The 15,595-nt window shown below is 42.7% G+C and overlaps 1 protein-coding gene and 1 pseudogene across 2 annotated transcripts in view; one reads left to right on the plus strand and one right to left on the minus strand.

Moving 5' to 3' along the window:
* Positions 1-703: 703 nt before the first annotated feature.
* On the minus strand, positions 704-1,848 carry LOC132656035 (glyceraldehyde-3-phosphate dehydrogenase-like; annotated as a pseudogene).
* Positions 1,849-5,923: 4,075 nt separating this feature from the next.
* Acvr2a (activin A receptor type 2A) overlaps positions 5,924-15,595 on the plus strand; it is an 85,650-nt gene continuing 75,978 nt past the window's right edge. For both annotated transcript variants that reach the window (XM_060390130.1, XM_060390131.1), the window contains exon 1: positions 5,924-6,323. In XM_060390130.1, coding sequence (XP_060246113.1) covers positions 6,269-6,323 — 55 coding nt within the window. In that variant the 5' untranslated portion in view covers positions 5,924-6,268. The remainder of the gene's footprint in view (positions 6,324-15,595) is intronic.

Genomic DNA, 15,595 nt, shown 5'->3' on the forward strand with positions numbered 1-15,595 from the left:
AGTGAAAGACCTGCATGACAAGAACTTCAAGTCTTTGAAGAAAGAAATTGAAGAAAATATCAGAAGATGGAAAGATCTCCCATGCTTATGAATCAGTAAGATTAACATAGTGAAAATGGCCATCTTAACAAAAGCAATCTACAGATTCAACACAATTCCCATCAAATTCCTACCACAATTCTTTCTTTCTTTTTTGTTTGTTTGTTTGTTTTATTTTTACTTTTTTCAGACAGGGTTTATGTAGTCTTGGTGACCTCAAACTCACAGAGATCCACCTGTCTCAGGCTCCCTGAATGCTCTAAAAATGAAGTTATAAAGTTTATAGGAAAACAGATGATACTGGGAAATACTATAGTAAGTGAGGCAATCCACCCTAAATAATAAATGCACATTCTTTCTAACATGTGGATCCCAGCCTCAATATTTTGATTTGTACATTGACATTTTGAATGTCTATATAAATCAGGAAGCTAGAAATGTCCCGTGATTGGGGGAGAGGAAGAGACCTTAAGTGAAGAGGGGAGAGTGGAATCCATGTGATATGAAAATGTGTGCTAAAGACTTAGGTAGGCATGGGAATGGGGCAGTGGAGCAATGGGTGGGTAGGAAGTAGATGAATAAAAAGCTAAGACTGCAGGAAAAAGCTTTATAAAAACTATATTTTATAAGTTAATTAAAAATACAGTCTTGAAGGTGGGTGCAGTGAAGCTTATTGATGGTATTCAATGGAGGAGGGTTCTCCAAGTCCCTCATTTTTTCTCGGGGTCTGGGATGAAAACTGTGAGGGGGATTACTTGGGATCGTGACTCCTCAGCAGCTGATGGTCCAGAGTTTCTTATTCCCTGGAGGCTGTGTAGGCCATGAGGTCTACCACCCTGTTGATGTAGCGGTGTTTGTCGTCATACCCAGCAATGACCTTCCTAAGCTGTCATTTACATGCCATTACAAAGCAATGCCAGCCCCAGCACCAAAAGAGGAAGAGTGAGCTTCTCTATTAAAGTTGCAGGAGATAATCTGGTCCTAGGTATAACCCAGGATGCTCTTTAGTGGGCCTTTTAATGCCTGCTTCACTACCTTCTTGATGTCATTGTACTTGACAGGTTTCTTCAGGTGGCATGTCAGAGCCATGATGGACACATTGGGAGTAAGAACATGGAAGGCCATGGCAGTGAGTTTCTTGCTCAGCTCTCAGATGACCTTGCCCACAGCCTTGGAAGCACCAGTGGATTCAGATGATGTTCTGGACAGTCCCATGGCCATCACACCACAGCTTCCTGGAGGGGCCATCCAATCTTCTGGGTGGCATTGATGGCACGGACTGTGGTCACGAGTCCTTCCACGATTTCAAAGTTGTCATGGATGACCTTGGCTGGGGGGATAGGTATTTGGAGGTGCAGGAAGCGCTGATAATCTTGAGTGAGTTGTCACACTTTTCGTAGTTCACACCCAATCACAAACATGGGGGCATCGGCAGAAGGGGCAGATGATAATAATTTTGGATCCTTCAAGTGGATGCTGGCCTTCTCCATGGTGGTAAAGACACCAGGAGACTCCACAGCATACTTGGCACCAGCATCACATTTGATGTGGGTGGGAACTCGCTCCTGGAATATAGATAGCTTTCCTACTGATGACACAGTTCAGTTCTCAGCCTTAACTGTGTAGTGGCACTTGTGGTGCGTAGAATTATACCGGAACATGTAGACCGAGTATTTGAGGTCACTAAAGGGCTGACTGAGGGCGACGACATCCTCTTTGCTAGAATGCCAGTTACCATTGGCTACTAGGAGCAGCCCTGGTAAGGAGGCACAAAATATGGCCAAATCTGTTCACTCTGACCTTCACCATCATGTCCCTGGGATGAGGCTGGCACTGCACACGATGTGGGTGTCTCTGGAACCAGGAGAAACAAGGACCCTGTATTTATTTATTTATTTATTTATTTAGAGTTTGAACATGACTACCCCGTGGACAATGCATTCCACCAAAAACAAACAAACAAATAAACAAACAAACAAAACCCCCCAAAAAACAAAACAAAACAAAAAAAAAACATTCATTTAATGAAAATCTCAGTGCCCACTCTGATACATCCTTATGTGTTATTGGAAAGGGTGGCCCTAAAGGCCCTCAAAACAATATGGACTATTTCTGTTGCTTTTACTAGATGGGAAGACCATATTGTTGAAGACACAATGCGGTTTTGTTATTGGACATAGGGAAATGAAGCTGGAACTGATATGTGAACTATCCCCCAACCGGTTTTCACAGTGCCAGAAGGTGCTATGCAGGGTACTTGGGCAAAACATCATCAATATTCCCGAACACAGAACCCTGAATGTTGAATTCCCGACCACCAAGGCAAGATGTATAATGCAATAGGGGCATAAATATTATGGGGATGACCAGCTACTTTCTGATTGGACTTGAGGTTTGCTCCACAGGAAAAAATTAATGCAGCATTTCTCAGCCTGTAGGTCATGACCCCTTTAGGATATCAAGCAAATCTTTCACAGGGGTTGCCTAAGACCACTGGGGGAAAAAACACAGATATTAACATGACGATTCATAACAATAGCAAAATTACAGTTACGAAGTAGCACCCAAAACTGTTTTATGGTTGGGGGTCACCACAGCATGAGGAACTGTATTAAAGGGTCATGGCCTTAGGAAGCACCGAATTAGTGCCTAGTACTGCAAACTAGCCAAAAGTTCATGGCTGGGGAGGGACACAAAGCCTAGTGGCACAGCCCACTACTGTTGTTTTGATAGACAGAAATGCTGTCAATCTGCCTTCTAAATATTTGTTTATACCCACATATTAGTGCAGCTCTCAACCTCGGCCAGGAAAGCTTCCTTTTGCAGTTGGCAGCAGTTAACTTGGAGACTTATAATTAGTCAAAGTGCTAAGGAGTAAGTGACTGCTGGGTGCTCAGCTCTAAATAGGACGTCTGTATAAACCCCATAAAGCTCAAGAAATACCATGGTATAGGAGACAGGAGAAATGAAACAGCCAGAGGAGGTAGTGCTGGGAAATACTATCTTCTGGACATGGCATGGAGGTCAGAGCAGCTACAGTAACACTTGCAAGATCCAGCCATCCAAATCTTGATGGCAGAGGAGACTCATGAGGCCTTAGCTGAGGAGCAATTGACATCTGAAGGGTGCTGGAAAGATGGGGAGTCGTTTTCCTTCAGGAATATGGCTACTGGTGGATTGCTCAGTTGCTTACGCTATGCAGAAAGCACTAATTAGATTCAGTTAGGAGATTCATATATATATGAACGTGGGAGAGGCATTGACTAAGGGGCCCAAGAAGTGGGATGGAGACCTTTAGGGGTGGGTATGACCAAAATACATTGTATTTGTAGAAAGTGGTCAATTTTTTTTTTTTTAAATATGGAGAAAGAAGGGCAGACTTAACAGTTTCAGCTATTTCTATCTTCATTCTGAGCTTTAGAACTGTAATGGAAATTAATAATACTGTCTTTTAGAGCCATTTTTTTTCTGGATTTTTAAAAACATGCACATTCTGGGCTCTGGATAGAGCTGGATAGAGCTCATTTGCTTGCTAAGCATGCATAGGCTCTGGATTGGATCCCCAGGACCACATAAATATGGCATGGTGGTTCATGTCTGTAATTCCAGCAATTGTAAACTAGAGGCAGGAGGATCAGAAGTTCAGGGTCATCTTATGCTATCTAGGGAATTTGAAGCTAGCCTGAGCTACATAAGACCCTGTCCTGGTACCTCCCCAAAGTACATTTAAGAACAGAATGCCTGTTAGTGGATGACAGTAATTTTTCTCATGGGTTCACTTTAACTCTTTGTTTGACAAGAATGCTCCGCCTCAGAATTTGTCTTAAGTTCTTCTTTATTACTATTAAAAATAATTTTATGCTCACTCATATGGCAAATTAGGAGGCAAGAGAGAGACTGTATTTGCGACTATTTCTTGTTATTTCGCTTGCTCTGGTTTTAGTAATTAAGAAATATTGAGGCGATGCAGTGGGGGCATAACAGTTGGGCCTGATCCATCAAATCCCTGAAACAATGGAGGGCGATTGGTTCTAAGGTAAATACACTCTTTCATTTTAGAGCCGAGAGGGACAACTCCGGCTTTCTGACCGGTTTAAATTTTTGCAGAACTACATGTGATTACTGAGGCATCTTGAAGACCAGTTTGGGATTTTGTTGCGTAATATCATGAAATTCTGAGCAGGGCTTGAGAACTGGAAATCTTGGAGAGAGTTTAAAGAGCTACAATGATTATTAACCCAGACAAGTTGTAGAAATAGGCAGATAATTATAGGATGTACTTAATAGACAGAAATATAGAGTAGTTTATAGGAAGAGAAAAAGAAAACATAAATACAAGTGAGAAGGCTTGAGTTTGTGGAAAAATGTGGGAATCAGTGCACACTCAAACTTACTCATCCGATAGTTGCTTCCTTTTTTTTTTTTTTTGTATTAAAACAAAACAACCCAAGCACTATATAGTACAGAGAGGTTATTGTATTAAGAAAAAAAGGCAAACGTCTAGGTATTTACCTATCTACAGAGGAAACATTCCTGTCACATTCTTCAGGGTGCAGGAATAAAGTGAGGGAAATGGACAAGATCTCCCTTTTTATTATACTAAAATGTGGTAAATGACAAACCTATTGACTCTAACAGTCATTTTTTGCATGCTATAGCTAACTTCTAATATCCCAAACAGCCGAGCTTCTGAAGGTAGGGGTCACATTTTAACATTTTGTATTTGTTTCGGTGCTTAATTGAGCACCGGGCAAACACTTCAACACGGCTTACAGGGTAAAAATAGGTCTTACAGGAGGCTAAGAATTGACAATACCCACTTCTCTGACCGTCCAACACATTCCATCGAAATGTGCAATTTTCACTTCAAGCCTATAAAGATTTTTCAACCAACCGCGAGCAAATCTGTTTGCAACACAATGCTTTGTGTATACAAGGCTTGGTGGAAAGGATTCGAACCGCACACTCGTGCTAACAGGCGAGGGTGTCCTGTCCTGGTGGACAGCCCTCCCTGCCTTTCTCTCTCAGCCCAAAGACAAACGCTGGGAGGCCTCGGCGGCGGGGGCGCGGCCGGCTCGCGAGCACCGAGCTCGCTCGGGCAGCAGCGGGTGAGGCTCCCGCCCACTCGGAGCCGCTCGGCGCGGCCTCGGCGTCCCCCAGAGGAAAGGCTGGGCGCCGCAGTCGGCCTCAGCATCGCCCATCCCGCTCGGGAGCGCCGCGGCTCCTCGCGCCCGGGCGGGCACCGAGCCGGGCAACGCCGGGCGCCTCCGGGGGCCGCGGGCGGGATCTGCAGGGCCCACGGGGCCGTCGGCTCGGTCCCGGGTCCCGCAGGCCTCGCGGAGCGCGCTCCGGCCCCGGCCCCGCCCCTCCGGCTCGCCCCGCCTCCCGGGCGATCTCCTCGCGCTCGCCGCCCGGCACGCGCGCTGCGCCCCGCCGCCGCCGCCGCCGCCGCCGCCGCCGCTGCCGTCGCTCCCGCCGCCGCCGCCGCCGCCGCCGCGGAGCGTTTCTCCGCCGCGCCTGGCTTCCAGCTTCGAGCCGGAACCGGAAGTGTAGGGGGCGGGGCCGGCGGAGGCCAGGAGACCGAAAACGCGGCCGAGCCGGGAGCCGGGAGCCGGAGCCACAGCCTGGACCAGAACTTGGCCGCCGCCCGCGCCGCCGTCTCCCGCCGTCGCCTCGCACCGCCGCCGCCTCGCACCGCCGCCGCCGCCGGCTCGGCCGACCGCGGTCCCGCGGACGCTGGGTGTCCGGGTTGAAGGTCGGTCCGGACGTCGGAGCAGCTCGGCTCCCGGACCGTCCGGGCGGCTGCGGGCGCCGCCGCCGCCTCGTCGCCGCAGCCAGGCGTTTTGTTCGCGGAGACGCGAGAGGCGAGCGGAGCTGACAGTGATTTTGACAGTGATTTCAACCCGCTTTTGTTGTTGTTGGCTCTCCGTTGTTTGGTTTCGTGTGTTGTGCGTGTGTGTGGCGGTTTTTTTCTTTTTTTTTTTCTCCCGTGGTACATTTTTTTTTTTTTAAATTGTTGTGCCTTTTTCCCCCCCTCTCTCTCTTTTCAACCCTGTGAACGTTTTTTGTTTTTTGTATTTTTTTGGTCGCTCCCCTCCCCCCCGCCCCGGGGCTTCCGAATATGTTTTATGACGGTTGATTTTACACCAGGAGGTTTGTCTCCGAGGAAGACCCAGGGAACTGGATATCTAGCGAGAACTTCCTACGGCTTCCCCGGCGCCTCGGGAAAATGGGAGCTGCTGCAAAGTTGGCGTTCGCCGTCTTTCTTATCTCTTGCTCTTCAGGTAGGTGGAGGAGCCGGCGCGGCGGGGCTGTGGCCGGCTGCCGTCGGCTGGGCAGCTCCCGGGGCCGAGGCTTTTCCCGCGCCCGACCCCTCAGCCCGACAATCTGGAAAGCTCCAGGAATTCCACTTGTTTTGGGTTGGTTTGGAGAACTGAGAGATTGGGTGCTGTGTTGTTGTGCAAGTAAGAAAGTCGTGGTTTGTGGCCGAAACACTCGATGACAGCGCTGGTCGGGTCGCTGTTAAGCCGCAAATACCACAAGTGAAAATTTATGTAAAGGTTGAGACCCAAAAGGAGTTTTCTGATACGTCCTTTAGCCTCGGTTTCCAAAACAAGGACCGGTTTTGGTCGTCGTCTAATTAGTGCTTCACCGGTGACTATCAAGACATAGATCAAGTGAGTTGGTGTTTAATTTTGACTGTGAGAAACAATGCATCCTATCAGCTATTAAATCTAGGTCTCCTCTCACGTCTTCTCCCAACTTCATTGTCCAGCAGTGTTAAAAATAGTTTTAGTTGCCGGAGTATTAGCCATAACCGAGTGCAGGAGAGGTATGCTGCTGTGTGCTGGTGGTGTGTGCTGGCTTTTACCCACCATTTGTGTGCTCTTTTCAGGCGTAGATTCTGCTTACCTATGGAATACTTATTTTTAAACGCTTTGTACCGACGCATTGTTTTCAGTTTAGAAGAGGGCATGGGAAAATTGTGCTCATGTTAACTGTGCTGTTCTTGTGAGATGTATTTTGGTCCAAGGTTAGGAGAATACTCTGGCCATTTTTATAGCCGAAAATTTTATTCTGTGAGGATGTTGTATGGTTGCAACCAGTGGTTGGAAAAACTAGGCTTTTGTACTTGAAATTCTGAAAATGCATACATCTAGCTAAAAGGCGTGTGGATGCAGTTAACAGGAGAGTTAGTTAGAGGGATGGAACAGTTGAAAAGTCACGGTGAATGCATTCATTCTAAACATTCAGTCTATGTTTACTAGGTTGTGGCAGAGAATAGGGGTGGGGGACAAATTGACATGCTTCCTGGCTATGTGGTTGCCTCGTATGTCACGGGGAAATTAGAAGGTAGTCTTTTCTTTGTGTACCTCGCTGTTGTGTGTGTGTTTTGTGTGTGTGTGTCCATCTTCCCCACCCCACCCCCCTTTTAATAGACTCTTTGGTAATGTATAGAATTTTGCTGAATGGTACATTTCCTTGTGGTTAATAAATGGATAAAGTCTAGTCTTATGTCTGTAGTGGTATTGATCAGTTCCGGGTGGGCTGAATGTGTTGTGAAATGGCGATCATTGCCAGAGATTAACCAAAAGAATCATGTCTGTTTAAATGGAAGAAGGAACATGCTTAAGGCAGGCGGACAGTTCTTTTTGTGCTCGGTTTAGAGAGCAAGCTAAACAATGGTGTCTGAAATGAATGAAAGCCTTGGTAATGTTAAACATCTTGCTTTTGTGAAACGATTTAACCCTGTAGTTTTTCTCCCTCCCAGTGTCGTTCCTCTCCCCCCCCCCCCCATATATGTGGCTGGTAAACTCCTGGTCAAAAGCTCCCCCCCCTTTTTTTTTTTTTTTTTTTTACTGATCTGCCCTTGAGGAGGAGGGGCATCATGGCCACTGACCAAGGGTTGTGAACGTTATTCTTTTCCATATCCACCTGAGTCTCATTAATTGATGAAGGAGGTTATTTTTGAGCAGCCCCAAGGTATCGCTCCTGGAAAAGCAAGCTGACCCTACAGATCTTACAGCTTTCTCTGCTTGGCTTGGGAGGAAGAAGAACTGAGCAGTAGTTCCATTTATGATTATTTTCACTGGGCTTGCAGATTAATAGCAAAAATTTTGAAATAGAGTAGTTTTGTCTCTTACAGAACATAGAGATAATCCATTGAATTCATTTGGAAAAACTATAATCCATATTGATATATGAAGATTACTTTGTGCTTAAAATGTCTGATTTTTGTAGAAAAGGACTGTTACAAATGAAATGCACTCTAAAAAAGGGTGTGTGTGTTTGTGTGTGTGTGTGTGCGGTGTGTTTTCTAATTGATTATTTCTGTGTAATGTGAAATCTGGCACTGGAAGCAGGGGGTGGCTATTTTTATTAGAATTAAGTAATTTACTAAATTACCAGTTTGTGTCTGGGTATCTGACTTTAAAAAAATCGAATGGGAAACAGTAAGGAGCATGTTTATTCTAGGTGTTCAGGAAGGGGTAGATGGGTACTGGTTTTTCAGTGTTTTTTAGACTTTGGTTTTTTTCAGCTTCCATCCCATGGTATGTGCTATGGAGACTGATTATGCAGACTATTCCTGTAGGATATGGCCAAGTGTATAATTTTCTCCTTGCTCTCATTCCAGGAGAAACATTTTTAAGTTTTGCCCTCATCCTGGAATGCCTTCAGATTCCCTATGATTTTATAATTTTTTATTCTTCTTCATCCTTTTTCAGAGTCTGTTTCAAAACACAAATCTGCTTTTTACTGTTTGAAACATCGTGGCTAATTTTCGTCAATTCTCACAATTTGTAAAAATGTGAGGATGAATTAAACATTGCCCATACTGAGGTTTTAGCCTACCTAGGGTGCTAAAGCTAGGGTGCTATGAAGTTGAGGATTCTGTTGGATTGTGTGTGAACTGGGAATGAATAGTATGGTCAGTATGTTCACAACAGAAGAGCAGGAATACAGTAGTTGATTGCTAGGCATCATTGTGCACTTGGAGGGAGAACTGATAGTATAATCTTCTAGGGCTTCTGAACGTTGACCAGCAAGTTGTAGACAGTACATGCGTTTTCTTTTGTAAAGTCTTACATGTAGGTGTGTGTCTACTTGTGGGTGTTTGCATGTGAATGCATGGAGGACATAGGTGTTAGAGCCTCTGCAGTTAGTTATGAACTGCGTAATGTGGGTGCTGGGAACTGAACTCTGGTCCTCTGGAAGAACAGCAAATACTCTTAAGTGCTATCTTTCCAGCCCCAGTGCTTTGTTTCTTAAAGGCAGAAATCTGTTTACAAGTATGTTGTCAAATCCTAGTGTAATATGCTGAAACATACAGACCAGATGAAAAACCAAAACAAATTCTCCCTCCCCCATTCCACTTTGACACTTTTCCTGTTTATAATTTGAGCTAGTGGTTCTCATGCTGGAGTGACATCTGGAGAAATTTTTGTTATCAAAACTGGGGAGGGGATGCTACTGGCATCTAGTGGGTGGAGGGCAGGGATGCTGCTAACCATTCTCACTGCACAGGACAGCTACTGCAACAAAGAATTATCGTTCAGAATGTCAGCAGTGCTCAGACTGAGAAACCAGTTGTTAAATTCTTAACCTTGAAAGGCATTTATATGTTAGTGAAAGAGCTGTGGGCTCCCTCCCATCAAAGTCAGTTATAGTGCAGGATGTTGGTGATCTCCAGGTGACTTTGTTGTAAGTTTTCATTATCTCTTAAATTTAGACTATGATAAAATTAGGAAAGAAGTTCTTATCATAAGCATTATTTCATCCCAATATACTTCATTTACAGTATTTTGCTGACTGTTAAGAATAAGTGCTCCAGTGACCTATTCTGACTGTTCCTGAAGACAGTTGCTCATAGACATGATGAGCCATATTTGTTTTTGATCTGATATTCTTTTTCATGGTATTCATTTCTTAGGATCGTTCTTGTTATTCTGATTGAAATCCTGGAACTGCGTGGCTGTGGGCTGTGTGCGCTAAACATGGTGCCTGTGTGTGTGTGTGTGTGTGTGTGTGTGTTTGTGCTATCATATAGATAGAATAAATGTAGTCCCTAAATGATTCCAAGGTATAAGGGTTAGGTTTAGGGTTAGGGTTAGATGAGTTCCTTTTTTTAAAAAAGATATTTCTTTTATTTACCTAACTTTGAAATTTAAAAAAAAAAAAGATTTCTTGATTGTATAATTTTCTTGAGAATAATTAGCTGGCTTTTGGTTATCAGTACATTCATTTAGCCCCCCTTCCCCCCAAGTAATATTCTATGATCCCTTAAAGACTTTTGTCCTTTTTAAGGTTAAATCTTGATTGTAATTAATAAATATTTACCTTGTTTTGAACTCTGGGTTTAAAAAACTTAAGCTAGCCAGGCAAGATGAGAATTGCAGTGAAACTCTTTAAAATATATGGCACTACAACATTCAGAAGAGAATCTAGGATGTTTAAGATCAGATTGTCCTTTTAAAAAATATTTCATTTTTATTATTTTTAATTATCTGTTGGTATGTGAATCTGTAAGTGGGTATGGGTACGTGAGTTGGAGTTATAGACATGCTGTTAGCCTGATGTGGGTGCTAGGAACAGAGTACTGGTCCTCTGGTAGAGCAACCAGTGCTTTTAACTGCTGAGCCATCTCTCCAGCCCCTTCATAGTTCTTCCCACTATTCTTACATTTGCTGGGTTTTAGACTACCACACATATTTGAGAGTAGTGAACCTCTCTGGTTTGAACCTCACACCAAATGGTTTGAACTTCATATTGCTCTTATTTTCTTTTTCATATTCAAGGTTTTCCTTAACTCTTCACTGCTTTGAAAAATCTCTTATTGTTATTTGTTCATTGTCTGTTTAAGCCAAAATTTGACCAGACCTGTGAGTGGATTTATTGCCACTGATGGACCCATATTAGACTTCCTCTGTGGTAGATTTAATTCTGTTAGGTTATAACAGTCATGTCTAGACAGAGCATTGATTTAAAATTGACTATTGAAGATGAAAGTTCCAGGAATAGAGCATAAAGGAAGAAGACAAGAAAACTATTGTAGATAGCAATTGGCATCCTGTCATTCTTTACCAGATTTCCTAGTCATTTTTGTATATATCCAGTGCATCTAGTGGTTAGGCTTTCTTTAGTAAAGGGACTTAAAGAATTATATTATTCTCTGAGGTTGATAGTTTTGAACTGTTAGGTAGGTGGGCATAGGGAAAAATATTGGCAGATTTTTGTACATTGGGAACAAAATGTGTTCCTGGTGGTTAGGCTTGGGTTCTAAGTGCCAGGCAGTCTAGCTCATCTGTCTGCTTTCCCACCGAAATTTAGATCTTTTTTTGGTAAGACTAGCTTGTTTTCTGTCCTCCCTTCCCCCTAAGCTACTACTCCCATACCCCAAACTACTGCTTGTTCCCCAGTCTATTCTCATTAAAAAAGAAATCCAAGGCTGGATATGGTGGTATGTGCCTATAGCCCTAGCACATAGCAGAAACACGAAGATCTCAGCAAGTTCCAGTCAGGCTTGGTTTACATAGTGAAAAGCCATCTTAAAAAAAAAAAAAAAAGACAATAAGTAGATAAATAATCTATCATTTTTGGTTAAAATCTTGGACCGAATCACCTTTAGCCTAGTGACATACAGGGTCCTTCATGATTTGGTTTGTGCCTGCTTTTTCTAACCTCTTGGTATAGTGGTTAAGACTGTGCATTCCATGCTTAAATTTCTGTGGTTTAAAGAAGCTTCACGTCTTCACCTTTGTCAAACTAACTTCACCTTCTTTCTGACCTCTACTCAATAGGGTATAAATGGTGCCCACTTTAGAGAGTGGCTTGATAATGAAGCGGCACATGAGCGTTAGTGGGTTTGTTGTTTGTTTTGATACAGGGCTTCACTGTGAAGCTTTGACTAGCCTGGAACTCACTGGGAAGACCAGGTTGGCCTCGAACTCACAGAGGTCGGCTTTCCTTTGCCACCACACCCGGCAAGCTCTCCTACTTTGTTGCCACTCTTCCTCCTCATGAGTTCTGAGCTCCAGTCATACAAACTCAAAATGCAGTTACCTTTTAGTATTTTTTTGTTCTTTAACACTTTCTGTTTTTTTCTTTCTTTTTTTCCTGCTTTCTTTTTTTAATTTTTATTTTTTCTTCACAATTTATTCTTTATATATCCCAATTGAAGCCCCCTTCCTCAACTACTCCCAGTCCCATCCTCTCTCCCTCTTCCCACCTAATCCCCTCCCCTAGTCCACTGAAAGGGGGAGTTCACCATTGCCATCTGCCCATAGCTTGTTAAGTCTCATCAGGACTGCCTGGAGCCTCTTCTTCCATGGTCTGGCAAGGCTGTATTACCAGGGCGAGTTATCAGAGAGCAGTCAACTGAGTTCATGCTAGAGGCAGGCCCTGCTCCCCTCACACAGAGATACACATGGAGGCTGAGCTGTCAATCAGCCAGGCCACATCTGAACAGGGGTCTAAGTCCTCTCTCTGCATGGTCCTCCCTTGGTGTATGAATCTCTGTAGGACCCCCTGGGCTCAGATCTTTTAGTTTTGTTGGTCTCTTTGTGGGGCTCCTGTCCCCTCCCTGTCACTCTTTTCCCACCCCTCTCTTTCTCCATAAGACTCCCTGTGCTCTGCCCAAAATTTGACCCCTAGTAAGCGACCTTAGTTTCAGTAATTGCTGTAAATGTTCACTTGCCAACTTCCCCTTTAAACTAGCACAAATGCTTACCTTGTTTTCATTTTTTTTTTTTTTTGAAGAATTTCTCTTTTGTAGACCCTGGCACACAGTACATACACAGAAAATACATATTTAGTGAATGAAATGGAACTGTTTTGCATGTTTGGTGCATAGATTTTCTTTTATGTTATTAAGTAATAAACTTGTGTTAGGCAATTTCTAAAGGCTTTGTGATTCTCAGTATTTGATCACAATAGTGACATATTATTAAGAAAAATACATTTTGCTAGTGGTTGTTTTGATAGAATTTGAATTGTGTAGATTTATAAAGACTCTTTGATATCTTTAAGTTCAGTGGTGTACATATTTTAAAACTAAATCCACAATGAGAATTATACACTGTATCATGACTTGGTTCCCGTGTGATAGTGTCTCTGTGTGATGTTTAGAGTAAAGCTTTATAAATTACTTACTCTTACCGTTTATAGAAAGGAGACTTATTTCTACATTCTATTTCTTTTAAAAATGATAACTATTAGGGTTAGAGAGCAAAGGCACTAGCTGATCTTCCAGAGGACCTCATGTTCAGTTTCTAGCACCCGCATGGTGGCTCACAGCCCTCTATAATACCAATCCCAAGGGACCTGTCACTCTCTTCTGGCCTCTGTGGGTGGCAGGCATGCATGTGGTACCCAGGCTTAGATGCAGACCAAACACCAATACACACAGAATAAACAGATAAACTAAAATTAAAAATGTTGAATATGATCCATAGAGTCAGTGACCAACTAATGGACTGTAATTGTCAAAAACTGATGTAGTTCAGCAAATCCCTTATTCCCTCTGCCTTGTACCCTTTGAATGAGATGGAAAAATATACCAAAAACCCATGTGCAAAAGAATATGGCTGTAAAATTAATCTCTAATTGAGAGTATGTGCCAAAGCAGACTGTCCTAAGGGAGGACTTGGACCTGACTTCTTGAACTCTTCTTTCTTCTGGTCCAGTTGTTTAAAGGCTAATTCTGTTTTATAAAACCTTCCTGCATTTTGGGGAAGTTTAGAGTTTTTTACTCAGGAAATAGTGCTAGCAGATATAGATACTGTGAATACAGAACCTTAACAGGGAATTTAAAAGGATATGTTTGGAATGTGAAGGAACAGGCACAAAAGAACATCAGAAACAAAGGTGAACTTGAGATGATTAGAAGGCGAGGAGGGATAGAAGAGCTCTGACCTAACCTGAGGGACAGACTGGTGTCCTGAAGAATGCTGCTGCTTTGTTTAAAGAGATGTGCAGTCTCAACTGAGAATGTAAATGTAGATAGAAGAATAGAAACTGAGGTGATGCAGGGGTGAATGAAATAAATCCTGATGGATGTTCTGAATCTATTATATATGTGAAGATTAAGGTAGATGATAGCATTGCTGAATGCAAGTGGTAAAGAACTAACAGGCCAGAAAGAAATAGAAACGTTGTTGTTGTTGTTTTTTTTATAGCTAAATAAGTGTCTAGATGGCTATGGATTTAAATGGTAAACATCAATGAAAGTACACATGCAAATTAAAAAAAAAGAAAACCCATGAGAAAATGCATTGATATTTTACAAGGGAAGACACTGATGAATATATCTCCATTGTGTTGTCAGGAATGATTCTGAGCATTAATGGCTCTGCATGTTTCTGCTTAAAGGATAGTTACCTTCTAGTAGTTACATTCTTATTGGTGATAGAGCTTTTATGTTCTTAATTTATGTGGGGCATTTCCTTACAGTAATACCGCTCTACACAAATACTAAGGTCTTTGCTGAAGTTGGTATGCGCTAGTCATGCTTGAAGTCTCCCTGTTCCACAGGCCATTCTTCAGATGAGATAAAAACAATTTTTCTTTGTCTACAATATTACTGGGTATAACTTTGTTTTCCAGTGTTGCTGAAACAAGCGTATGTAAAGTAGGACCACAGTTACTAGAAGGACCGGCTGCACATGTGGGGGCAGATTGTTTCAGAACATGTCTACTCTTTATACATTGTAATAAAACATGCCTGTTACAAAGCCTGGAGTTTAAAAAGTGTTTAAGCCTCATTCTTAGTTAGAATTAATGATTTCAAAATTTGTACTTGATGGAAATGAGACAAGTGTGTCGGTTCACTTGTGTAACTCCAGCACTTATGAGGATGAGATGGGAGGATTGCCGTGATTTCAAGGCCAATGTAGGCTACTTAGGAAGTTCTGGGCCAGCCTGGGCTTCAGAGTGAGACTCTGCCCCCACTGCGTAATACCATTATTAGGAAAAAATACCTTTTGTTCACATATTTCTCACTCTAGGTGTTACATCAAACTTGTAACACATTTCAGGATTACTGGAAGTAGGTAAGTTATGAGAGCTTGGCAAGTTTCTAAAACTCTGAGGTTACTTGTAAAAATTTATAAACCAAGTTGTATTAAGCGAAATATTATATAGCATACTAGCTGCTCCAGAATAACATTAACATATGTTAATAATCTTTGAGTCTAATTTAGAAGGATATAGTCTGTAAAATATTTAAAATATAGGTTCAGTTTTTGGGAGATATTTTTAAATTTTTGGTCAAATGAATGAGTAGTTACAGCAAAATAATATTCTAACAATGAAACAGCCAAAGAAAATAGAGTGTAGAATGGCAGGTAGGTGCTGGGACTCCCTAGACACTTCAGATACAGTGTTTGTGCTGGTTTGTTTATTGTTTTGTTTTGTTTTAATCCAGGGTTTCTTTAAAGTTCCCTTTGTTTTAGCATGGTCTGAGGTAGGGGAGGTTACAGTGAGGTTGAGGTTAGCCTGGGCCATAGTAGTAGGCCAGCTTGAGCTAAACAGCCAAAACCTGTCCCAGAAAAACAAAAGT

The sequence above is a fragment of the Meriones unguiculatus genome, chromosome 8 (genome assembly GCF_030254825.1).
Source record: "Meriones unguiculatus strain TT.TT164.6M chromosome 8, Bangor_MerUng_6.1, whole genome shotgun sequence".
Lineage (NCBI taxonomy): Eukaryota > Metazoa > Chordata > Mammalia > Rodentia > Muridae > Meriones > Meriones unguiculatus.